A 27,724-nucleotide genomic window follows, 5' to 3' on the forward strand; every position below is an offset into this window, starting at 1 on the left:
CAGCTTTGCTTCCACCAGTACCTCATCTCCTATCTTCCAAACTTCACAGAATCTCTACTGCAAAGCTAGTAGGACTTGGCTCCTGGAAGAAAAGATATTGCGTAGACATGGCTTAGCCACAGCCTGGAGGATGTTTCCAGAATAGCAGAGCACTTGCCCGCAAAAGGTAAAGGCCCCAAGTTCTAGTCTTGGTCTGGCGCACAGTTTTAGTCTGCCATGAAGTTTCAATTTAGCTTATGATTTACCAGTTACAATTGTCAATCCTATCTTTTACTCTACTTCTGAATCACTTTCCATATGTAATACCTCTTCAAGCTATTCTTCAATGCCTGTGTTAATCTATTATTTTAATCTTGTTGTGATCGTTGATTTAAGTTGTTATTTAGGTTCTGATGTATCTATTTTTGAGGTTTAATATTGATGTTTTCTGGTTTGCTTCCTTAATATTTAAATGTTTAACATTTTCATTACATTACCACTGCATTGTCAAAGATGACATTTACTGTGTACTCATACCTCACTCTCAACGTGAAACTTCTTTTTCAAAGTTGTTCATGAGTACTGTGTCTTCTCTGATGATGGCAATTAGCTGAAGTGTGATCATGACCTTATAAGTCTAAAACTGGTAAACAAAGTAACTTAAAATTGTAGAACATGCACAATATTGTGTTTTTGATTTATAATTACAAAATGTAAATGAGGTACACAATATGACAAAACATATGCAAATACATGGAGTTTTTTAGAATGAGAAGGAAGACAGAGTGACAGCTGCTCTGGTTATTTGTAGAACATTCTTTCAGATAAAAAAAACTGGGTGACAATATCTTAAAACTGAAGATGACTAAGTAATGAACTGTTGTTGCCTTAGGTTCTAGTGTACAACAACATGGCCATTTAAGTCCAGACACAAATACATAACATTATTTACATTAAGACTTGAGAACACTGCAACTATTTTTCGAAAAATTGGTGAGGGAGAAAACTTCAACCAAGCATACTTTTTTTAAACAACAATTTACTTTCAGTAATTAGTTTCTGGTCTGGGCCCAGCATCAAGCAGCAGTGAGGAAATCTTGTACAAATTTCTACCACTTATCCTATAATATAAAATAGTATAAGAGATTATATGATTTACAAAAGCTTTTACACTGTTCAACAACAGCTACATGTATACAGTTCTTTGACAAAATTATAAATTTCACAACCATTAATTTCAGGGGTTCTGAATTAAATAAAAAATATATCAAGAATACTGTGTTAATGTATGTAATGTATATTTTGTTAATGTATGGCAGCTGGAATTTTGGTAGTAACAGTTATTGTTACTACCAAAATTCCAGCTGCCATACACTAACAAAATAACAAGGAAAAACACAAGTAAGTAATAAAGTACATATAATAAGTAAGGAAAATGAATATACACACGAGGCAAAAGGGAAAACCTCATGATTCAAAGGTTCTTAAAAAAGTGGCCTCAAAAATAAATTAGAAACTTAGACAAAGCTCTCCCAAACAAGCTGATGTACATCTACATACACACACTGCATGGTGCACAGTGGAGGACACCTTGTACTAGTATTAGTCATTTCCTTTTTCCTACTCTCAAATGGAGTAAGGGAAAAATGACTATCTGCAAGACTTCATACAAGCCCTAATTGTTTTCAAGGTCCTTACATGAAATGTATGTTGGTTGCAGAAGATTCATTCAGCAGACAGCCACAAACACTGGTTCTTTAAATTTTCCCAACAGTGTTTTGTGAAAGGAAAATCGTTTTCGCTCTTGAGATTCCCAACGGAATTCACAGAGCATTTCCATCATACTCACATGTTGATCAGATGAAATGACAACAAATCTAGCAGCACACCCCTTAAATGCTTTGATGTTTTCCCTTAATTTGACCCAATGGGTATCACAAACATTTGAGCAGTAATTAAAAATGGGTTGCACTAATGTATTTAATTGATGTGACTGCATCTAGCAGCACACCACTAATACTGTATTGTAACATTATAGGATTGTTTCTCCTACTCATCTGCATTAAGTTACATTTTCATACACGTAGAGCAAGCTGCCGTTCATCACACCAAATAGAAATCTTGTGCAATTCATCTTGTATTCTCCTACAGTCACGCAACAAAATTTTCCCATTCACTACAGCTTTATCAGCAAACAGTTGCAGATTGCTGCTCATTCCGTCCATCAGCTTATTTATGTATATAGAGGACAACAGTGGTTTTTTCACATTTCCCTGGGGCATTCCTGATGTCACCCTCATCTCTGCTAAACACTCTTCTTTTTGAACAATGTACTGTGTTCTATTACTTAAAAAGTCTTTGAGCCAATCACTCACCTGAGATACTATTCTGTGTCCTCAGATCTTCATAAGTCTGCTGTGGGACAATGTGTCAAACACTTTCTGGAAATCTAGGTATGTGGAATCTGCCTGTTGCCCCTAATCCAAGGTTCACATGATATTGTGCAAGGAAAGGGCAAGCTGTGTTTTGTACGAGTATGTTTTCTAAATCTGTGCTGATTTGTGGACAAAAGCTTCCCTGATTCAAGGAAATATATTATATTCAGTCTTAAAATGTGCTCAAGAATTCTGCAGGAATTCTCTTAATTTTACAGGTCCATTCTTTTACCTTTTTTATATACAGAAGACAACTGCTCTCTTTCCCAATCACTTGGGACTTGATGCTAGGTGCAAGATCCATGATAAATGCAGGATAAGCTGTAAAACCAAAGTAAGATTCCATCCAGACCTGGTGACTTATTTGTTTGTAACTCTTTCATTTGCTTCTCAATGTCAGGGATTTTTGTTTCTATGTCCTCCAAACAGAAATGTGTGTAACAAATACATGATGGTATATCTTTTTTTGATCCTCCTGCATTAATGACATAATTCAAAATGTCAGATTTCATTTTGCTATCTTCTAACTGCCACACCACACTGGTTGATGAGTAACTGAACAGAGGACTTCAACCTGCTTAGTGATCTCATGGAGGACAAAAATTTTCTCAGGTTCTTGACAAGATCTTTTGATGGAAGTTGTTGCATGCTTCGTGCATCTACGTTTTTTTAGATGTATGAGTTTTCACCAACTTTTAACTGTTAACATTTCTGCATCCCTTTCAAACCAAGAGTGCAACAATCTCTATTTCCTCAGCATTTTCTGAAAATTTTTATTAAACCATGGTGTGTCCTTCCCATCCTTAATACACTAACTAGGCACGTGCTTCTCCAAAACGCAATCTACAATCAGATTAAACTTTGTCTATAACTTCTCTATTTCCATTATACTAAAGCTAAATGATAAAGGCAGCCATGCAGTATTAATTTAGGAAGATGATTAACAAAATAATAAGTTGATTTCTTGAAAAATAATAAGAAAAGAGAAGTCAATTCTGATTCAAACCTTAAATTAAAGGGAGTAAAAAGGTCAAAGAATAATTTTGTTGTACCGTCCTGTAAAAATCTGGATACACACTAATGAGTCAATGAGACACAAAGCTGTCATCAAAGCTTACAATTCATAAAGTGAACTGCCGGTGGCATCCAATCATTAACTAGCAAGAAGTCCATTCTACAAAATTAGAAACAAACTTAATGACTTTCTCAATAAAGCTTACAAATTTGAAGAGAATTTTTGAGTAAGCTCTAGCTATGGGCTAACAGTAATCAATGGCTCTCAAGAGATTCACATATTTTGATATGGGAAACCTCCATAAAAGTAACCAGTAAATGAGACAACTTCATTGGTTAAAAATAATCTGCTTAAATATAAAATGCCGTTTGTCAAATTATGAGTTTATTGAAATACTGACAATGGTGCTATTTAGCAACTACTTCAACTTTAATACTGAATATATCTAAAAATAAAGATGCCGTAACTTACCAAACGAAAGTGTTGGTATGTTGATAGGAGACAATAAAAACACACACACAAATTTCGAGCTTTCACAACCCAAGGTTGCTTCATCAGGAAAGATGGAAAAAGACGGAAAGATGAAAGGATGTGGGTTTTAAGGGAGAGGGTAAGGAGTCATTCCAATTCCGGGAGTGGAAAGACTTACCTTGGGGGGAAAAAAGGACAGGTATGTGTGTGTGTGCGCGAGTGTATACCTGTCCTTTTTTCCCCTTAAGGTAAGTCTTTCCACTCCCGGGATTGGAATGACTCCTTACCCTCTCCCTTAAAACCCACATCCTTTCGTCTTTCCCTCTCCTTCCCTCTTTCCTGATGAAGCAACTTTAGGTTGCAAAAGCTCGAAATTTGTGTGTGTGTTTGTGTGTTTTTTATTGTCTCCTCTCAACATACCAATGCTTTCGTTTGGTAAGTTACAGCATCTTTATTTTTAGATATATTTTTCCCACATGGAATGTTTCCCTCTATTATATTCATATCATTGATAATGAATATTATATACAAGAAGATGGATTTGCAATGGACAGTTGTCTGGCTAATCTGCATACCAACATTTACATAAATCATTTGGAGTGGACATTTTTTGGTGCTTCTTTTGGGTCATCCACCCTCTGATTGGGTTGACATTGCCTGCAATGACTTCCTCTCTTCACCTCAGAATAGTGCTTACACAAAATGTCCTCAACTACCTGTTCGATGTATTACAATCACAATCTTACTCTACTGTTACTAACCTTTACAGCTCCCTCTGGTACCATGGATGTTATTCCGTGATGTCTGATTGTATTTTTTCATCCTGTTCTTTCTTTCTGACAGTTATTCTGTGGAGAACCTTCTCATTCCTTATCTTATCAGTCCATCTAATTTTCAACATCCTTCTACAGCACCATATCTTAAATGCTTTGATTCTATTCTGTTTCAGTTTTTCCACCGTCTATCATTTGCTTCCATTCAATGCTGCACTTCTAGCATACATTCTTATACATTAATTCTTCAAACTATAGGCAGCATTTGATACTAGAGCACCTTTTGGCAAGGTGTGCCTCTTTACCTGAGCTAGTCTGCTTTTTATGTCCTCCATGCTCTTTTATTTATCATCCAAGGTAGCAGAGCTCCTTAACTACATGTAGTTTGTGTTTAAGAATTTTGATGTTAAGTTTATTGCTTACCTAATTTCTGCTACTTCTGATTACTTTTGCCTTTCTTCAGTTTACTCTCAATCCATATTCTGATGTCATCAGAATTCATTCTAACAAACATGTCCTGTAATTCTTTATATTTGCTTAGGGTAGCAATGTCATCAGAAAATCTTACTATTTATGTCCTTTTACTCTGAATTTCTATCTCTCTCTTGAACCTTTGTTTCATTTCTGTAATTGCTTCTTCCATGTTCAGATTGAACATTAAGGCCAAAAGACTCTATCCCTGTTTACACCCTTCCTTATCTAAGCACTTCATTCTTGGCCTATCATTCTTATTTTTTCCCTCCTGGTTCATGTATATATTGCATATTACCCATCTTTTATAATAGCTAACATATTTTCCTGATAATTTTGAACAGTTTGCACTATTTTGCATCGTTGAATAATTTTTATATGTCAAAAAATTTTATGAGATATCTTGATTTTTCTTCAGTCTCACTTACATTATCACGCACATCAGGACTACCTCTATGGTACTTTTACCTTTCCCAAGGCCAAACTGATCATCATTTAAGAGAGCCTCAATTGCCTTTTCCATTCTTCTGTATATTATTTTGTCAGCAACTTAGATGCATGAGTTGTTAAGCTGACTGTGCGATAGTTCCTGCATTTATCTGTTGTTGCTATCTTCAGAATTGTGTGGATGATATTTTTCTGAAAGTCTGATGGTATGCCTCCAGTCTCTTAGATTCTCTTCACCAACTTGCTGAGTTTTTTGTTGCGATTTACCCCAATGGTTTTAGAAATTTCAAAGGAACAAATTCAGAGCTAATACAGAAATAACCTTAAAATTTAAATACAGTGCAACCGCATTTATGCATCCCTCACCTCTAAGTTTATTTGCACTTGTACGTTGTATATTGTGCACTTTTTTGGTTTTGCATGCAAAGTTACCCCAGTTTCATACTTTTCCATTTATACTTTTTTGCATTTTTATGCTATTATTTGTCCTCACCACAGTCATTCTGTTGCCCTTATACAGGGTGAACACTAATAAAACCGACAAACCGCAGGAACAGTTTCCTGACTGGAAATGCAGGAAAAAAGTCCTATGAACATGTATCCAAAAATTAATGGTGTGCAAGCAACGACAACAAATCATCCCAGAAGCCAGTACAGAGCTGCATCGCGTCTACATCACACAGATGTTCAAGATGGCTTTCACGGAATGCAATGTCATGCAGGATACACATAATCATACTTTGGTATGCACCAGGTTGGCGGGTTTGTACAAAGGTTTGTCTCAATATCCTGTAGTACCCGGTGCTCAAAATCTGGTGTATACACAGTCTGCCGCCTCCCTGCATATTCATCTCTCTGAAAGGACCCATGATCACACATATGCATAAAAAGAGCTTGAAGTGGTGTGTGATGAGGTTAGTGTCTGTGAAGGTACTTGTTTTGGTTTCCATCTGCTTGGCCATACAAAAACACTATCTTAGCTTGTTCGTGACATGAATACCGACCATTCTCATTGCTTACAGTATGCGTGTCTATCACACAGCTTGCAACACACACAGAACACACAGCACATGGTCAGTGGAACTGTCATTCACCAGCGCCATCTACTCTGGCAACGATGCATTTCCACACACGTGTTCACAGGACCTTTTCTCCTCCATTTCCGGTCAGGAATCCATCCCTGCAGTTTGTGGGGTTTGTTAATGTTCACCCTATATATTATAAAGATCAAGAAATCACCAGGTAACTTTCTGTATATGGTGTGGCCAGTGATTGTTGATTTACTGTGTGCGTGCAAACTCTGTCATTATTATGGGCTATAGCTGCAGTCCAAATGGCTAAACTTTGTTCATGACCACGCGGCAGTTGGTTTCAGAGATAAAGAAGTGGAATGTGGTCCACGGTCCAACAGTCACAATTCATAGCAGTGGTATGCAGCTGCAGTTGACAGTAGTGTGAGCAGAGCACATTGAGTGAAACCAGGGGTGTTTCTGCTAAGGATAATTTTTAGTGTAGATTCCCATTTTTGTGCATGTGAAAAATGTTGCTTTCATCACAAAACAAAAGAAGATGTCTTTCCATTCAAGAGAAAATGAACATAATTGAAGAAGTGCAAAGAAGTCCTAGTGAACCTAAAGTGAGCATCAGAAAGCATCTCAAAATCTCATATTCTATCTGAACTACCACACTGACCAATGAAACGCAGATAAAATCTAGTGCTCCAAAAGCCAGGCCAAGCAGCAAGAAATGCATGTGTATCCAATGCTGAAAGTTCAAGGACTTGTAAAAAGTCTACAAAATTGTTTTCAGCAGCAGTGTGCAGCTAATGTCCCTATTTCAGGCCAAATACTGGAATAAAAGGCATCAGAAATCATGAACAAGTTAAATGTTGGAAACTCTCATGCTTCTTTTAGGCAGTTACACCACTTCAGAGTAAGACATGGCATCACTGGCCAAAGAGTTTGTAGGAGTCTGCTTAGTGCATGCATGCATCTTAAGAAGAGAAAATACTTTTTCTTCTGATTAGTTGTTCTGCTCGCACCTCCAGTATCACAGTTCAGAAACACAAAACTGGCACTTTTTAAAAAAAATTGCACGAGCAAACTTCAACTTCTGATTTTGGGCGCAACTGCTGCCCAAACACAAAGTACAGGAAGATGCTGGTCCAACATGTCTTCGCGAATCTCGACAGTGGAAAGTAATGTCCTGAACTGGATATGTTGCTTGTAAGCCAAAGAATGCATTGTGGATTAGGATACTCTTTACACATGTATAGCATTCCCTGCCATTTCCATCTGAACCATAGTAACAATTTTACAATTGATATGTTGTTGTTGTTGTTGTTGTGGTCTTCAGTCCTGAGACTGGTTTGATGCAGCTCTCCATGCTACTCTGTCCTGTGCAAGCTTCTTCATCTCCCAGTACCTACTGCAACCTACATCCTTCTGAACCTGCTGAGTGTATTCATCTCTTGGTCTCCCTCTACGATTTTTACCCTCCACACTGGCGTCCAATACTAAATTGGTGATCCCTTGATGCCTCAAAACATGTCCTACCAACCGATCCCTTCTTCTAGTCAAGTTGTGCCACAAACTTCTCTTCTCCCCAATCCTATTCAATACCTCCTCATTAGTTACATGATCTACCCACCTTATCTTCAGCATTCTTCTGTAGCACAACATTTCGAAAGCTTCTATTCTCTTCTTGTCCAAACTAGTTATCGTCCATGTTTCACTTCCATACATGGCTACACTCCATACAAATACTTTCAGAAACGACTTCCTGACACTTAAATCTATACTCGATGTTAACAAATTTCTCTTCTTCAGAAACGATTTCCTTGCCATTGCCAGTCTACATTTTATATCCTCTCTACTTCGACCATCATCAGTTATTTTACTCCCTAAATAGCAAAACTCCTTTACTACTTTAAGTGTCTCATTTCCTAATCTAATTCCCTCAGCATCACCCGATTTAATTTGACTACATTCCATAATCCTCGTTTTGCTTTTGTTGATGTTCATCTTATATCCTCCTTTCAAGACACTGACCATTCCGTTCAACTGTTCTTCCAAGTCCTTTGCTGTCTCTGACAGAATTACAATGTCATCGGCGAACCTCAAAGTTTTTATTTCTTCTCCATGAATTTTAATACCTAATCCGAATTTTTCTTTTGTTTCCTTTACTGCTTGCTCAATATACAGATTGAATAACATCGGGGAGAGGCTACAACCCTGTCTCACTCCTTTCCCAACCACTGCTTCCCTTTCATACCCCTCGACTCTTATAACTGCCATCTGGTTTCTGTACAAATTGTAAATAGCCTTTCGCTCCCTGTATTTTACCCCTGCCACCTTCAGAATTTGAAAGAGAGTATTCCAGTTAACATTGTCAAAAGCTTTCTCTAAGTCTACAAATGCTAGAAACATAGGTTTGCCTTTTCTTAATCTTTCTTCTAAGATAAGTCGTAAGGTTAGTATTGCCTCACGTGTTCCAACATTTCTACGGAATCCAAACTGATCTTCCCCGGGGTCCGCTTCTACCAGTTTTTCCATTCGTCTGTAAAGAATTCACGTTAGTATTTTGCAGCTGTGACTTATTAAACTGATAGTTCGGTAATTTTCACATCTGTCAACACCTGCTTTCTTTGGGATTGGAATTACTATATTCTTCTTGAAGTCTGAGGGTATTTCGCCTGTCTCATACATCTTGCTCAGCAGATGGTAGAGTTTTGTCATGACTGGCTCTCCCAAGGCCACCAGTAGTTCTAATGGAATGTTGTCTACTCCGGGGGCCTTGTTTCGACTCAGTCTTTCAGTGCTCTGTCAAACTCTTCACGCAGTATCATATCTCCCATTTCATCTTCATCTACATCCTCTTCCATTTCCATAATATTGTCCTCAAGTACATCGCCCTTGTATAAACCCTCTATATACTCCTTCCACCTTTCTGCCTTCCCTTCTTTGCTTAGAACTGGGTTGCCATCTGAGCTCTTGATATTCATACAAGTGGTTCTCTTCTCTCCAAAGGTCTCTTTAATTTTCCTGTAGGCAGTATCTATCTTACCCCTAGTGAGACAAGCCTCTACATCCTTACATTTGTCCTCTAGCCATCCCTGCTTAGCCATTTTGCACTTCCTGTCGATCTCATTTTTGAGACGTTTGTATTCCTTTTTGCCTGCTTCATTCACTGTATTTTTATATTTTCTCCTTTCATCAATTAAATTCAATATTTCTTCTGTTACCCAAGGATTTCTATTAGCCCTCGTCTTTTTACCTACTTGATCGTCTGCTGCCTTCACTACTTCATCCCTCAGAGCTACCCATTCTTCTTCTACTGTATTTCTTTCCCCCATTCCTGTCAATTGTTCCCTTACGTTCTCCCTGAAACTCTCTACAACCTCTGGTTCTTTCAGTTTATCCAGGTCCCATCTCATTAAATTCCCACCTTTCTTCAGTTTCAATCTGCAGTTCATAACCAATAGATTGTGGTCAGAATCCACATCTGCCCCTGGAAATGTCTTACAATTTAAAACCTGGTACCTAAATCTCTGTCTTACCATTATATAATCTATCTGATACCTTTTATTATCTCCAGGTTTCTTCCAGGTATACAACCTTCTTTTATGATTCTTGAACCAAGTGTTAGCTATGATTAAGTTATGCTCTGTGCAAAATTCTACAAGGCGGCTTCCTCTTTCATTTCTTCCCCCCAATCCATATTCACCTACTATGTTTCCTTCTCTCCCTTTTCCTACTGACGAATTTCAGTCACCCATGACTATTAAATTTTCGTCTCCCTTCATTACCTGAATAATTTCTTTTATCTCGTCATACATTTCATCAATTTCCTCATCATCTGCAGAGCTAGTTGGCATATAAACTTGTACTACTGTAGTAGGCATGGGCTTTGTGTCTATCTTGGCCACAATAATGTGTTCACTATGCTGTTTGTAGTAGCTAACCCGCACTCCTATTCTTTTATTCATTATTAAACCTACCCCTGCATTACTTCTATTTGATTTTGTATTTATAACCCTGTAATCAGCTGACCAAAAGTCTTGTTCCTCCTGCCACCGAACTTCACTAATTCCCACCATGTCTAACTTTAACCTATCCATTTCCCTTTTTAAATTTTCTAACCTACCTGCCCGATTAAGGGATCTGACATTCCACGCTCCGATCCGTAGAACGCCAGTTTTCTTTCTCCTGATAACGACGTTCTCCTGAGTAGTCCCCGCCCGGAGATCAGAATGGGGGACTATTTTACCTCCGGAATGTTTTCCCCAAGAGGACGCCATCATCATTTAATCATACAGTAAAGCTACATGTCCTCGGGAAAAATTACGGCTGTAGTTTCCCCTTGCTTTCAGCCGTTCACAGTACCAGCACAGCAAGGCCGTTTTGGTTAATGTTACAAGGCCAGATCAGTCAATCATCCAGACCGTTGCCCCTGCAACTACTGAAAAGGCTGCTGCCCCTCTTCAGGAACCACATGTTTGTCTGGCCTCTCAACAGATACCCCTCTGTTGTGGTTGCACCTACGGTACGGCCATCTGTATCGCTGAGGCACACAAGCCTCCCCACCAACGGCAAGGTCCATGGTTCATGGGGGGGAATTGATATATAAATTAAATAAATTAAATTAAATTTATTTTTACATATCTAGGCAATATAGTACATAAGGGCTGCTTGGGATCGGTTTAAGCCAAACGAATATGCAAATGCTTTCGAAAACCTGGCACCACAAAAGATGAAACTCAAGCTGAACCCAAAAAAGGTTGAAGATTTTGGTGTAGATTTTGATGTACAAGAAGACACTGACTGAGACTGCATTTCAAATGGAACTGATTTTGACGATTTTGTTTCTTGTGGTGCTCGATACTGCTGTGTGTTGTGTGTAAAGTTATGATGGAATCATTAAAGAACTTGTGTCACTATTAGCTGAAAAAAATCTGTTTCGAGGAATCCGGAGAATTGGATGATGAATATTTGGACCCCCACAGTCAGTCAGAAGTACTTTCTGCATTGAAAGTAACACAGCATTACGAATATCAAGAAACATCAGTGATGATAAAACACGAGTTTAATTGCATATGAACACTTGATCTACGAATGCACTGTTGCTTACAAAAAACAAACCACAACTGATTTATTCTTTACACCTAAGTTACTTTAACTTAAACAATGGCAAATACGGGATGGAATGTAACAATATTATGAAAGGAAAGTTGCTACTCACATTTTTGAAACCGCAGTCGTGTGTGTGTGTGTGTAGTCTATTTTTGATGAAAGGCCTTACTGGCCGAAAGCTGATCTGTGACAATAGTTTTGTTGTACCTATCTGCAACTCAGCATCTCCACTATACGGGGAGTAGCAACATTCCCTTTCATAACATTGTTACTTTAACTTAATTTAGACATAAGCCTATTTAAACTAATATACCAACAACTGTATGTTATATTTATCTTCTGTTCACATGCATCTAAAATTAATACAAATATATTAAGAAGTTTCATTTTAATGTTAATCTCACTTGTCCATTTATGTTATCACTCTCCTTCAAAAATGTATAAAAGAAGCTCTACTGTATTTCAAACACTACTGGATGATACACTTACCTTGTTGCCCCAAATAAAGAATAAATAGATGTTTTTGCCAAACAGCTCAACATAACACAACAAAACATAAATTATGGAACTGAAAGTGGCATAAATTTCACTGACTTAAAAATTTGTCCTAACAATGTGGCACGGACAACTGCTTCTGATGTACAGCTGTGCAATATTTGAATTCTTTTCAGCCATGAGTTTTTGCATCTTCCAATCGAGCCACAAATATATACCTTTCCTTATTGATATCTTTTGCCCCTCATATGTCGCAAGTATTGTGTTTTTCTTTGTTTTCTACAGTGAAGAAGATATTTTTGCTTTTTCATCAAATGACAGACCTTGACATTTGACATTTTCAATACCCAAGATACACTCCGGGAAACTGAAATAAGAACACCGTGAATTCATTGTCCCAGGAAGGGGAAACTTTATTGACACATTCCTGGGGTCAGATACATCACATGATCACACTGACAGAACCACAGGCACATAGACACAGGCAACAGAGCATGCACAATGTCAGCACTAGTACAGTGTATATCCACCTTTCACAGCAATGCAGACTGCTATTCTCCCATGGAGACGATCATAGAGATGCTGGATATAGTCCTGTGGAATGGCTTGCCATGCCATTTCCACCTGGCGTCTCAGTTGGACCAGCGTTCGTGCTGGACGTGCAGACCGCGTGAGACGACGCTTCATCCAGTCCCAAACATGCTCAATGGGGGACAGATCCGGAGATCTTGCTGGCCAGGGTAGTTGACTTACACCTTCTAGAGCACGTTGGGTGGCACGGGATACATGCGGACGTGCATTGTCCTGTTGGAACAGCAAGTTCCCTTGTCGGTCTAGGAATGGTAGAACGATGGGTTCGATGACGGTTTGGATGTACCGTGCACTATTCAGTGTCCCCTCGACGATCACCAGTGGTGTACGGCCAGTGTAGGAGATCGCTCCCCACACCATGATGCCGGGTGTTGGCCCTGTGTGCCTCGGTCGTATGCAGTCCTGATTGTGGCGCTCACCTGCACGGCGCCAAACACGCATACGACCATCATTGGCACCAAGGCAGAAGCGACTCTCATCGCTGAAGACGACACGTCTCCATTCGTCCCTCCATTCACGCCTGTCGCGACACCACTGGAGGCGGGCTGCACGATGTTGGGGCGTGAGCGGAAGACGGCCTAACGGTGTGCGGGACCGTAGCCCAGCTTCATGGAGACGGTTGCGAATGGTCCTCGCCCATACCCCAGGAGCAACAGTGTCCCTAATTTGCTGGGAAGTGGCGGTGCGGTCCCCTACGGCACTGCATAGGATCCTACGGTCTTGGCATGCATCCGTGCGTCGCTGCGGCCCGGTCCCAGGTCGACGGGCACGTGCACCTTCCGCCGACCACTGGCGACAACATCGATGTACTGTGGAGACCTCATGCCCCACGTGTTGAGCAATTCGGCGGTACGTCCACCCGGCCTCCCGCATGCCCACTATACGCCCTCGCTCAAAGTCCGTCAACTGCACATGCGGTTCACGTCCACGCTGTCGCGGCATGCTACCAGTGTTAAAGACTGCGATGGAGCTCCGTATGCCATGGCAAACTGGCTGACACTGACGGTGGCGGTGCACAAATGCTGCGCAGCTAGCGCCATTCGACGGCCAACACCGCGGTTCCTGGTGTGTCCGCTGTGCCGTGCGTGTGATCATTGCTTGTACAGCCCTCTCGCAGTGACCGGAGCAAGTATGGTGGGTCTGACACACCGGTGTCAATGTGTTCTTTTTTCCATTTCCAGGAGTGTATATGCACAGGATGATGATGTAACACATTTCAAAGGTCTTAATCCATTGTTCAATTCTTGGGTCCAAGTGTAACATTCACACTCGTAAAGGAGAACAGAAAACTTGTACAAATCATCAGTTGCAAACTGATGTCTCATCTCATGAATTTTCAGCTCTCACTAACACATTGCAAAAACAAATTTCAAATGTAAAGGAAATCTACTACAACTGAGGAGACCATCAGTAGCACTTCATAATACCCAAATGAACATAAAATGGCATATTATAGGGCAATTCCATTGCATACCGAAGACAAGTTATAAGAATATAGTTATTTAAGCTCATGGTAATAGTTATGGCTTTGTAGTAATAAACAAACTCCCAAAGAACACTAAAAACTACTACAATAACAGAAGTACCTCCACATTTACTAGCACAGTCCACCCACTCTCTTCCCCAGTACTGTAAAAAACATTGGTAAGCTGTTATTGTAAACAGGCATGCTAAAAATATCTAATTATTTTTCCCAAAACTAATAAAATGTCCCTATTCTATGAAACAGACATGAAGAATGAAGCACATCACAAACACTTGCTTTATAAATTAAACTACACTTCAAAAACAAAATTTTATATTGGCCAAATAGATAGGAGTTCCAGCATATGGTACCAAGAACAAACGGAAGCATTCATGCTAACCAATTTGATTATATTAGCTTTTGGTATCCACATTTTGTAGCAAGTTACTGTAAGGCCACCCAATGGGTAAATTAGTTTCTCCATCACTAGCTGTTATTGTCCAACTCTGTCTTTACAATGTGAACTATGACTGCCACTCTGATTACTTGGACTAAATCGGGTTGTGGTTGAATACTGACAGCTGTGCTTCTGATTTACTGTATTACTAGAGTGATGCGCCACATCGGGTTGTGGTTGGATACTGACAGCTGCGCTTCTGATTTACTGTATTACTAGAGTGAGGCGCCATATCTCCACTCCATAGCTGGTACAACATTTCTGTGTAATACTTCCATTTGATGAGCATGTGGTTTCCCCCCACAACACTAATTTGGAAGTGTGCTTAATATCATAATTGCAATATATGTGAAGGGGTATGCTTGGATCTATATTAATTTCAATCAGGGGCTGTTACTGTTTGGTTTAATTGACTAATGGACAATTTAATCTATTGGTGCAGAATGCTAATTTCTGATTCAATCAATGTTCAGTGTTTGCAAAGTGAGAGTAACTATAGACATACCATTTTCTTGAGAATGGAGTATAGATGAATTTATTTGAAGAATTAGAAACATATATAGTCAGCCACAAACTGTAACTGCATCTTGAATGATAAAACTAAGAAGAAACCAAATGTATCTACAACATTTCATCTAACTCCTACCATTTTGTAGGGAAAGAGAAAATATGGATTAATACATCAGAATCAGATTGTATTGCTCATATTTCACATGTAATTGCTAGAATCACAGGAATTGGCCAAATGTGGAAACATCATGAGAAATACACACTTCTAGATAAATGCCGATGCTAGCTGAGCATGCAGGCAGCGCTGTTGTATTTGATCACGAACACCACGTGTGCAATGTCCTCAATACACTGTGAGTGTAAGTCACAGCCAGAGCAGTGTCCTTTGTAGTTATGCGTGCATTATGTCAGAGCTAAGTGAACTGGGATGTGGGCAAATTTTTGGTGCTCATATGGTGAGTGTCACCCGAAAGCGAGAGAGCCAGTGTTTGGTGTTACACGAAGCACCATACCAAAGATTTATACCGCATATGGTGAAAGTGGAAAAAAATTATCTACTAAGTAACAAATCAGACATAAGTGTGTGTCAAGTGATCATGATGAACAATCATTGAAGAGGATTGTGATGAAAAATGAGAGGAAGACAGCTGCGGAAGTCACTGCAGCATTGAATGTTGCACTCATGAACCCTGTAAGCACCAAAACAACACAAAGGGAGCTCCATAAGCTGGGAATTGTAGGGTGAACTGGATTTCCTAAAGCACTCCTCAATTAGGCAAACACCCTTAGTAGCAAAATGTGGTGTCAAAGCCACAAAACCTGGACTACAGAGCAAAGGAAGACAAGTCGTTTAGTCAGATGTGTCTTGTTTCACACAGTTTCCAATCTTTGGCTGAGTTTAAATCCCAAAAGTGAAACATGGCAGGGCTATGGTGCTGATTGGGATGTGTATATCATGGTATTCCGTGGACTCCACAGTTACTCTGCAAGGTTGCATTACTGCTGAGGATTATGTGACTGTTTTGACTAATCAGGTTCATGGCACAATGTTTGTTCCCCAATTGTGGTCACGTGTTATAACATGACAGTGCCCCTGTTCAGAAAGCCCACATAATCTAAGATTGGTTTTGTGAGCACAATGATAAATAGTTGCATTTCCCTTGCCCACCGCAGCCACCAGACCTCAAAGTTATTGAACCTTTGTTGTCTATTCCATAATCATTACCTGAACTTGCCACAGTTTTGCTGGAAGAATGATACAAGATTCCCTTTAAAATCAAACAGCATCAGTATTTATCCATTCTGAGACAAACTGAAGCTGTTTTGAATGCCAACAGTTTTCCTATACTGTATTCAGAACAGTAATACGGTTGTATTTTTATTCATCCCTGAATTTGGACAGTATAATATTTAAATAACAAAACAAGTGCCCACTAGTTTTGTAGTAGTTTTACTTTGTTAGAACTTCAAAAAGAAGTATTAAATATTCCCTGTTAATGTACACATTTTATTACGATGCACATTACTGCAAACTTAAAAATTAAATATTTAGGGTCATTCACAACCAGGAAACTTTATATTATACAGCAAGAGACTTAACTTCCATCACTCTAAGTTCCAAAAGACCACTCAAAAATTTGACTTTTGGTGTCCAAAACAGTTTAGTTGGGGAAAAATGACTGCAGTATTTATACAAGGGAAATTATGACCACAGCTGTACCTGCTGTTATATGAGGGGCATCCACTAATTAATGCAACACATCTTTTTCTGAAAGCAGATCGTCTTTATTCAGGATTCCAATACACCATGTTATTCCCTACTCTTTTGCCTACAAAACCCTGTTTTTCAACATAATCTTCGTGCAAAGTGATGGCCTTATGTCACATTACTGGGAAGCCTGTATGCCTCTATGGTATCACTCAACTGGCTGATGTTGAGGAAAAAGTCATCAGTAACCACCCCATCATCTATGTACCGCTTCCTGTGGAGCACATCCTTCACTGGGACAAACAGATGGAGTTTAGGAAGGTGCGACATCCAAGCTGTGGAGTGAATGAGGAATAACAGTCCAATGAAGTTATGTGGGCTCTTCTGGGGTGTGCAGACTTGTGTGAACCCTTGCATTATCATGGATAAGGAGAAGTTTGTTTACATTTTTGTGGTGACGAACAAAATGAAGCTGTTTCTTCAATATCCTAAAGGTAGCACAATACACTTCAGAGTTGATTGTTGCACCACAAGTGAGGACATCAAACAGAATAACCCTTTCAGAGCACCACAATACCATCACCATAATTTTACCGGCTGAGGGTGCGGCTTTGAACTTCTTCTTCGGAGGAGTGGATTCCATTATGTTTTGGTTCTAATTGATGAACCCACGTTTCTTCGCCTGTGATGATGTTCGACAAAAGATCATCTTAATCAGTTTTGTAACACGCAAGCAATTCTGCACAGATGATCCTTTGGTGCTTTTGATGGTCTTCTGTTAGGGAGTGGACACACACCTTTGAGAAATGCAACTGGGAGATAAGTGTGTCAGCATTACCAACAGACGTCCAGTTGTGCAGCGAGAAATTTGATTGTGATCCATTGATCAGCTTGAATGAGAGTGTCCACACACTCCAATATTGCAAGAACCATGGATGCGTGTGGCCAACTGGCACATGGCAGGGTTTTGGACAGGTTTGTGCAACCTTGGTGGGATGATGACAGATGCCCCACCCAATGACTCACTGTGCTTTTGTTCACTGCCAGGTCTCCACAGACATTCTGCAAGTGCCTATGAATATCTATGATCCTCTGATTTTCTGCCAAAATAAACCCAATGGCAGCTCTCTGTTTGGAATGCAGCTCCGTTACAGACGCCATTTTTTTAAAGGCTCCTTACAGCACTGTCACTGATTGGAACTTCATAAAACTATAGGGGCTGCAGTGAGAATATTCCACAATGTCCCACTGTAAATTCCACATTTTTTCAACCAAAACTGGATTTTTTTTTTTTTTTTTTTTTGGAGGGGGGGGGGGGGGGGGGGGAATACTGCATTACTTATATAGTGCCCCTCACAGCATCAATATCACAGAAGTTAAAACTATCCCCTGTTATTATCACCATTTTATTTTATTTTTTTCCTTACATACAACCAAATCACTTGTGTGATGAAATGTAAATTGTATATGTGGATCCAAATTGTTGTACTCAATCTATCTCAAGATTTAGTATGGCAAACATCATGTCAAAGAAGCATCTCTATGATGTAAAGGTATAACCACATGTCTTTTTCCTTGTGTGCAATCACTGAAGCACAGGAATAAAAGCACATGCACAAGAAATTAGTAGGGAGAACGCATGTACACTTGTGTGTTCTCGTGTGCACGCATTGCCCCACGGCCCAAGCAGTTTGCTGCGCATCCATTTCTTTGTACGGCAATTCGTGCTGCGTTTAGTTTGATGAAAAGTGACATAAAAAGAAAAAAGGAACTGTAGGTAAAACAGTATACAAGCAACAGGGATACGAGAAATAAAAAGTAACTGTTATGCTTTGTAAATTTCAGAAGGTGGTCACAGTGAGATTTAAGATTTTCTGCATGGGACATTGCAGCAATAGGGATGACAATAACATTTTTTAGCTGGAAACAGGCAACTTAGGGCCTACATATCAGTACAAGATATTTATCTTACATTTTCAAAACAAAGCATTTCAGTGATTATTCCTGAAACAGAGAAATACTTAAAGAAGTTCTTAGCCATAATGTGAATGTTAATTTACTTTCAACACATCATAAAATATTTTCTTTTATAAAAAGTTGTTTACACAACTTCAATGAAAAGACATTACATATTGATTAATATTGTCTTAGACCCTAGAATACACTAGAATGGAGATTGAGTTTTCCAATTTTATAATTTTTTTTTTCTTCATCAATGTACTTCATTTCAATTTCTAATAGTATGTTGAGGAGATACACATATCCCATCTTTTCTTGTGTTAATATGTCATGCTCCTCAATTGTTGTGCTATTTAGTCACCACAGCATCAATATTCATACACGGTTTTCATATGCACTTTTCCTAAATTTTTATGATGTTTCTTCACCTCTGTCTTCCTACTCCACGACTTACATTATTCTTTACAGCAATATGATCAGAGACTTTTTATCTAATATTTGACACTCAGGGCATCACATCTCAAATGTTTATTCAAAAAATCTTTAGAAGCAGCATTCCATATGAATCCTCTTTGTCTGTTAATCATCTATAAATTTCTGCGAGCTTTCTTTGGAGCCAACAGACATTACTGCACACAGAGTGCCTTAGAACATAATCTAACACACTATACAACAAAACATACACGAGACCCAGGTGCCTGTCATCTGATAAGTGATACCCACTAAACCCAGGAAGTAATGCACTTTTATGTACAGCCTCCATTTCAAAGAAATTACACATGCACAAATGTACTGACGGAAATGTACACACATGCACAAAGTGAAAAAGAAGAAAGGCATCATGTGGACACACCTTAATAGTGTCTCTTTTCTTAAAATAAGTAGACTGTATGGACTTAGCATTAGCGTAAAAGTTTTTGGAGACTACACAATCAATGTGTATAATAAATCGTTGCTGAAGATAAATCTATGCCCACAACTAGCAACTGAAAAATAAATTTCATACAAACTCCCCAAAACTATATTAGGCTACATAAGTACATAAACTATTTAAAAAGCACGACAACCATTAAATAACAAAATAATTAAATACAGGCAATACACAAAAGTGTTTTTGAATATGAGTACAAAGATAAAAATTAGTTGTTTAAAAACTTGATTGTTTGTGCCAGTCTAAATAAAATGCAAAATAGTCCTTCTGAACAACTCTATCTCACTAGGCGTACTCATAGTTACACACAGCAAAAGAATTAATGTAAATGTCTACGCAATTTAATTTAGTGTAATGTTTTGTAAATAGTGATATTATTTAATCTTGCGTTTCATTTACGTTGCAAGCTATTGTTCCAATTAAACGGTGTCTTGGCATGGCTGCAGGTTCTGTGTTACAAATCTTATGAAAGATCCAGCACAAGCCAAAACTTTGGAATTATTAAATCTACAAAGTCTAACAAAGAAATATTTTCAGAAGAGTCAATACAATACTTTATACTTTAATAGGTTACTGAAAATTTTAGTTTCATAACCCAAAAATGGAGGGCAAATCATTATCCAGACTGTGAGCTGACCTATTTTAAGCATTTGGGTTCACTTGTCCAAAATGTGGTATACTGCTGTCCATATACTAAATGTGCCACATACTGATGGGTGCTCTTAATGGACAAGGAAACTTTGTTGTTGCTCACTTACAGTCACTCCTCCTCCCAATGATGCACGATTAAGTCCAACATAATAAGATCACTGCATGTAGAGACATGCTGCATTGTTTCACTGGAGGTAGCCTGCAGTTCTCCGTGGCTGCTGCATCACAAACCAATTCATTGCTTCCTGTGTGTCTTGGTATCAGCAGCTTATCCTTTTTCCCTACATGCCATATTTTTATTTATATGTTTACTTCATATGGAAACATTAGGGCTATCAGGCCCTCTCTTACAACTAGCCAGACTTCCTAGTTGGGTAGACATAACAATTCGTACGACACACAAGAAATATACACTGATCAGCCAAAACATTATGACCACTGCCCACCACAATGTTGGATGCCGTCTGGTGGCATTACGGGCATGTGACGCGATAACGAAACTATGTAAGCAGAGCAGACATGGACAGGGGATCACCCTGGCAAAGATATGGGCTACAAATGGGGAAATCCAAAGGGCAGGTTATTATTACACTGAGCCAGTGAATGAGTATCTCGAAAACATTGAAGCTCGTCGAATGTTCCCATGCTACTGTTGTGAGGATCTGTGGAAAGAGCTACAAAGACAATGAAATTACCAATAGGTGCTAAATGGTTGGACATCCACTACTCTTCACAGAAAGTGGGGTTTGCACATTGTCTCCTCTGTAAAGTAGAATATATTATGATAGATGGTGATCTGTGGCATCTCTGTTGCAAGAACACAATGATGGTGCATGCACAAGTGTTTCGGAGCACACCATATGTCGTACATTGTTGAACATGGAGCTCTACAGCAGACCACCCCTACATGGTCACATGTTGATTTAACGACATCATCAGTTACGATTGCAGTGGGCATGGGGACATCAGGATTTGGCCATTGATCAATGGAAACGTGTCAGCTCTTTTCGCTACACTAGATCTATGGTCATCTCCGCAAATGCTGTCACTGAGGTAAACGGCAGTTTGAAATGTGCAGTACGCCACAGATACAGGTTGGTGAGAAAAATATTTTACTATGGGAGACATTCAGACATTCTCCTGTGCTTGCTTGGACCTGTGGTAGTAATCGAAGATTCATTGACAGCTGCGAACCACTTGCTTCCCTTCATGCTTAATGTCTTCTCTGACAGTAATGTCTTCTTTCAGCAGTATAGCTGTCCACATTTTGGAGTCAGGACAATGCTACAGTGGTCTGAGGAGCATTATAGTGAACCCACGTTGATCGCTCAGCAGCCAAATTGGTCTGATGTAAATCCTATGGAATCCATCTGGTTCATTACCAGGTACCATCACAACATATGCAAATCAGCAGCCCACTATTTTAGCAAATTACATGACTTATGCATAGACATCTAGTGTCACACACCTCCAGAAACCTACCAACAAACTGTTGGATTCCTGATATGCAGAATCAGTGATGTATTTCGTTCCAAAGATGGACAAACAAGCTACTAACAGCTGGTCATAATGTTTTGGATCATCAGCGCATACAGGCAATGTAGTAGTAGTAGTAGGAGTAGTAGTAGTAGTAGCAGCTAATAACGATACATGTAGTAATGAATACAACAAATATAATAAATGTCAGCCTCAAAAATGTTAAGCAATTCCCTCATTGTCCACAGTTTGTGGTCTTGCGATAGAATTCTCACTTCCCAAGCATGGGGTCCTGGGTTCGATTCCCAGCGGGGTCAGGGATTTTCACCTGCCCTGAGATGACTGGGTGTTGTTGCATCATCTTCATCATCATCATTCATCCCCATTATGGTCAGAGGAAGGCAATGGCAAACCACCTCCATTAGGACCTTGCCTAGTATGGTGGTGCGGGTCTCCCGCATCATTCCCCTACCCTCTGTCAAGAAGCATGGGACTTCATTTCCAATTCCCTCATTATGTTATTATCAAACATGAGTAGGCACATCTAAACAGAAACATATAATAACAGAATAGAAGGAATACATGTGGAGAAGAAGTTGACTGGATGGACGAAAACAGAGAAATAGTAGGGTATGATTAGCTGTTGAGATGGAAAGAAGAAAACAGAAATGGAAAGCAATGAGAAAAGCATAGAAAGGGAAGCTATGCCGATGATAAATGATAAAGCTTTAATCTATACTTGAGTGCAGAAAGTGTTTTGGACAAGAAGCAAGTTGCAGGGTAATTTGTTCCACAATTGTATGAGGAAATGAAGAAGAAGATGGAGATAGTGAAAGATTTAGTGTTATGCAAGATGCTGGACGTATCCAATTTAGTAATGCGTGTAATGATAAGTATTTAGTATGTGAGGAGAGGTGTTGAGCACACCTGTGACTAAGAAACCAATGAAGTAAATACTGCACATGGAGACCATGTTGTCTACCTGGTTGCATCAATCTGAGTACAGGAAGGACTGATGTGATCAAACAACAGAATGTTGCATACATATCTTACGCAAGCATTCATTACCAGCTCAAGTCATCTGGAGTTATCACCATTTTTGCTATGTTGAACTACATCACATTATTAAAAGTTTCGTACGACTAAATACTTGGACTAATTTTTGTTTAATTTGAAACAGAAATATTTTTCTAAAGTTTTGGATTGCATATAGGCAGGAGAGAGATTTCCTGCAAGCTGCAACCATTTGTTCTTTCCAATTTAGACACTCATCCAAGATTATGCAAACATCTTTTACTGTTTTTTAAAGTGATAATTGGATGCCACTGAGAAGTATTGGAGGTACTGATTCACGAAAATGTCTGTTGATCGACTTTCAGTGAGATGTGAGAATGACCTGCGACTTCTTAGGGCTTAGTTTAAGAACTCAGTTTTATGCCCATCATGGTACAAAACAATGACTGTCATTCATATTTGTTATATCATTTAAAATTGTTACAGCAGCAACAATGCTCACAGTGTTGGCACTTATATACAACAGTGTATTGTCTTCATAATCATATAAGTGGTAATTACAAGAGGCACAGGATGAAGTCCTGGTTGGGTTGGACATTTTACATATTCCTGGAAACCAATATCTGTGCTAAACAATACACAGTCATTTATCAACATAGATTTTCTAAAAAGCCAGTAAGAACATAAAAACACTTCTAAAAATCATGTGCAAAATGCATTGTGTTCCATTAATTCCTCTTAGATGTAACTGGAAACACCCTACACAAAAGCAACACAAAGATCAGATGGGTGTTAAGGAAATACAAAATCTATTTTTACAGTGTACTGACCTTAAAAGCAATTATATCATTCTTCTTTGGTTTTCCTTCCAGTTGAGGATAATGAAGTGGATCAATAGCATTAGGATTCATTTTCAGGCATGTCATATCAGCCTGATCCACTACTTGTGTACTCTGAAAATCACTTGTTCCTTCAGAATTTTTGTTGGTGTTCTGTTTTGAGACCGGCATTAAGGATTCTGATGCAGATCCAGAACTGTTGCACTGACTTTTTCGTTCAAATACAACAGGAACTGAATTCTGTTTTCCAAGAATTAAGAGCTTCTGTAAAGATTCCTTTGTGTTCATATTCAGATCAGCAGTGTTTAATGCCCACTGCTGATGTAAAGGAATTTGGTTTGGCAAAGATGTAATATCACTTTTAATTATACAATTTTCAGGAGTACAATATTCAAAGCTATTTTTCGTGGGACAGTCCGTAACTTCAGTTTCTGGAATGAGATCATGTGTACTCTCATCATTGACATTTGGTGATGCTTTAGAGTCACAGGTTTCTTCAGTTGTATTATTTCTCATATCCATATCATTACTCAAAGGTACCTCTTCATTGCTTGTACTTTCTTTTAAATTTTCACCCATTGCATCATCAAATCTTATGTGTTTCCTTGGTGGAATACTATACTGTGGAACTGCATGTTGTACGACCACAGATGGTAATGCAACAACACTGTCATTCTGGATTCCATTTCTCTTTCTGTGTTTCCTTACACGGACCCTCTTACGCTTAGGCTTTGTGCCGATGGTTGTGTTGGTGACATTGTCTAGATGGTTTCCCAGGGCAGAATCATAAATGCTGGTACTGTCCTGCGACAGAAAGTCTGCAACTTCTCTAATCTTACACCCACCAGTAAAATTTGGAGTACTACTTACAGCTCTGTCTACAAAATCTGAACCTCCATAGTCTTTACTGTCACAGTCTTCTATGCCACTATTCACTACACCATCAATATTTTGGCATGTTAATGAAGATCCATTTTTGCACTTTTGAGCTCCTTTAGAACAACTAGTTAAAAATGTCGTGTCAGGTGTGAATTCACAACTTAATGATAAACTTTGGTCTTGTGCCACATCTGTTTCTGCATCACTTTGGTTGAGTTTTTTATTGCGTTTTTTCAAGTCTGTGGGATGTAGATGTTCTGAATCAAGACTCTTGTGGGCATCCAGTGATGCTAAGTCATTTTTTCTTTTTTTCTTATGTTTCTTGAGGCCTTTGGCAGTTTCTTGTTCATTGTGGTCACTTATGTTTTCAGGCGAATTGTGGCACAGCACCTCAGATACAACTTTGTCCTCTGTAACATCTCCATTAATTTCAACAGCTTTGTTTCTCTTTTTCTTTCTGTTAGCTTTATTGTCAAAATGTATGCCATCACTGTTTTTCTTCTCAAGTTCATCTTGAAGGGGTTCTATACTACTGCCATTGAGGACTTCCTTTTTTACTCTTTCTTTCTTTCGTTTACATTTTTTTTGATAGTGAATTTCAGGTTCAAGATCCTGCTGTAAAACATTTACACTGTTGGTAAACTTGCTCTTATCAATTTCTTCACGTTTTCTCTTCTTGCCTCGGGCTTCATGAAATAATGTTTTACCTATATGGGACAAACAAGAGTTGTTGGCTTTCTCATTCTGGTAGAAATCTTGAGAGTCAAAATTCTCTGAACTGTCAGTCTTGTTATTTTTTCTGGATTCTTGCTCAGGGTGAATCTCTTGTCTCAGATACTCTACTTCTTTATTGCTCTTTGTAAGATGGTCAGTTGTGGAACAGCTCTCCCTACCTTGGAAGTGAAAGGCTTTCAAGACTCTGTAACAAAATAATAAAAAATAGTTCTAGGATTACTTATTCAAAATGTTCACAAAGTGATAAGAAAGTTAAACTAATTGAGAACAGATTTTGTAACATTATAATCATTTTAGAAATTGCAGCTTAAAAAAGAAAGCTTATATAACTGGTATTGAGAAGCAGCTGTAAAGTAATAAATATCCCTAAAATATTTTGGACTATTACATGCTTTCAGTTTCCATTGTCTACTTTGGTTAAGTTATTTCTTACATTTTTTTTTTTTCCAAAATTCTGAATCAAGAGTCTTGTGAGTATCCAGTGATGCTAAGTCATTTTTTTCTTTTTTCCTTGTGTTTCCTGAGGCTCATGGTAGTTTCTTGTTCATTGTGGTCACTTATTTTTTCAAGTGAATTGACTCTGTCTTCTGTAGCATTTCAATTAATTTCACCAGCTATTCTTATTCTTTCTGTTAGCTTTATTGTCAAAGTGTATGCCATCACTGTTTTTCTCCTCAAGTTCATTTTGAATGTATTCTATACTACTGCCACTGAGGACTTCCTTCTTTAGTCAAGATGGACACCACAATGGTGCCCACATGAACCACCTCTGATTTAAGTGCATTTTCTTTGGGAATAAGTTTCTACAAACAGTCAATATTTGGAGCCGCATAAGCTTAAAGCATTAAGTAGTGCAGTGTGTTACTGGTTAGATTCAAGACTTTGTAAACTATGTAACAAACATCATCAAAGTTTTGAAGTGTGTTTGCTCGCAGCATACATGAACAAGCAGCTAACATCTACGTCTACATCTACATGGATACTCTGCAAATCACATTTAAGAGCCTAGCAGAGGGTTCATTGAACCACCTTCACAATTCTCTATTATTACAATCTTGTACAGCGTGCGGAAAGAACGAGCACCTATACCTTTCCGTGCGAGCTCTGATTTCCATTATTTTATTGTGGTGATTGTTTCTCCCTAAGTAGGTAGGTGACAACAAAATATTTTTGCATTCGGAGGAGAAAGTTGATGATTGGAATTTCGTGAGAAGATTCCATCGCAACGAAAAACACCTTTCTTTTAATCATGTCCAGCCCAAACCCTGCCCATCATTTCAGTGACACTCCCTCCCATATTTTGTGATAATACAAAACATACTGCCCTTCTTTGAACTTTTTCGATGTACTCCGTCAGTTCTATGTGGTTAGGATCCCACACCGCGCAGCAGTATTTTAAAAGGGGATAGACAGGTGTAGTGTAGGCAGTCTCCCTAGTAGACCTGTTACATTTTCTAAGTGTCCTGCCAATAAAATGCAGTCTTTGGTTAGCGTTCCCCGCAACATTCTCTACGTGTTCCTTCCAATGTAAGTTGTTCGTAACTGTAAGTCCTAGGTATTTAGTTGAATTTACGGTCTTTAGATTTGACTGCTTTATTGTGTAACTGAAGTTTAATGAATTCCTTTTAGCACTCATGTGGACGACCTCACACTTTTCATTATTTAGGGGTCAACTGCCAATTTCGCACCACTCAGATATCTTTTCTAAATCGTTTTGCAATTTGTTTTGATCTTCTGATAACTTTATTAGTTGATAAACAACAGCGTCATCTGCAAACAACCTAAGACAGCCTCTCAGATTGTCTCCCAAGCATTTATATACATAAGGAACAGCAAAGGGCCACTATTATAAGCATCTTGCATTGAAGTCTGCACTAAATTTCAAGCTTCTGTGAAAGATCGCCAATCTTGGGGGTTTGCATCTGTTTAAATTTGGCATGTTTGTTTCACTGTTTCTGCAACAGTGTTCTGACCCGTTTTGTGTACCATGGAAGATCAGCTCCATTGCTTGTTAATTTATTTGGTATAAATCTCTCAATTGCAGCTGATACTATTTCTTTGAATTCAAGCCACATCTGGTCTTCACTTATAATATTAATTTGGAAGGAGTAGAGATTGTCTCTCAGGAAGGCATCTAGTGAATTTTTATTTGCTTTTTTGAGTAGCTACATATTTTTCATTTATTTAATCTCGCTATGACAACCCTTGTTCACTAATCCCTGTATCCATTCTGATGCTTGTTATTACCTCAGGATTATTTGTTGCTAAGAGGTCAAGCGTGTTTTCACAACC

General features: G+C 38.7%; 1 protein-coding gene across 2 annotated transcripts in view; it reads right to left on the minus strand.

The window, feature by feature from the left end:
• LOC124796354 overlaps positions 1–27,724 on the minus strand; it is a 73,295-nt gene that overhangs the window by 14,458 nt on the left and 31,113 nt on the right. For both annotated transcript variants that reach the window (XM_047260507.1, XM_047260515.1), the window contains exon 2: positions 23,810–25,616. In XM_047260507.1, the coding sequence (XP_047116463.1) occupies positions 23,810–25,616 (1,807 nt within the window). The remainder of the gene's footprint in view (positions 1–23,809; positions 25,617–27,724) is intronic.

The sequence above is a fragment of the Schistocerca piceifrons genome, chromosome 1 (genome assembly GCF_021461385.2).
Source record: "Schistocerca piceifrons isolate TAMUIC-IGC-003096 chromosome 1, iqSchPice1.1, whole genome shotgun sequence".
NCBI classification, from domain to species: Eukaryota; Metazoa; Arthropoda; class Insecta; order Orthoptera; family Acrididae; genus Schistocerca; species Schistocerca piceifrons.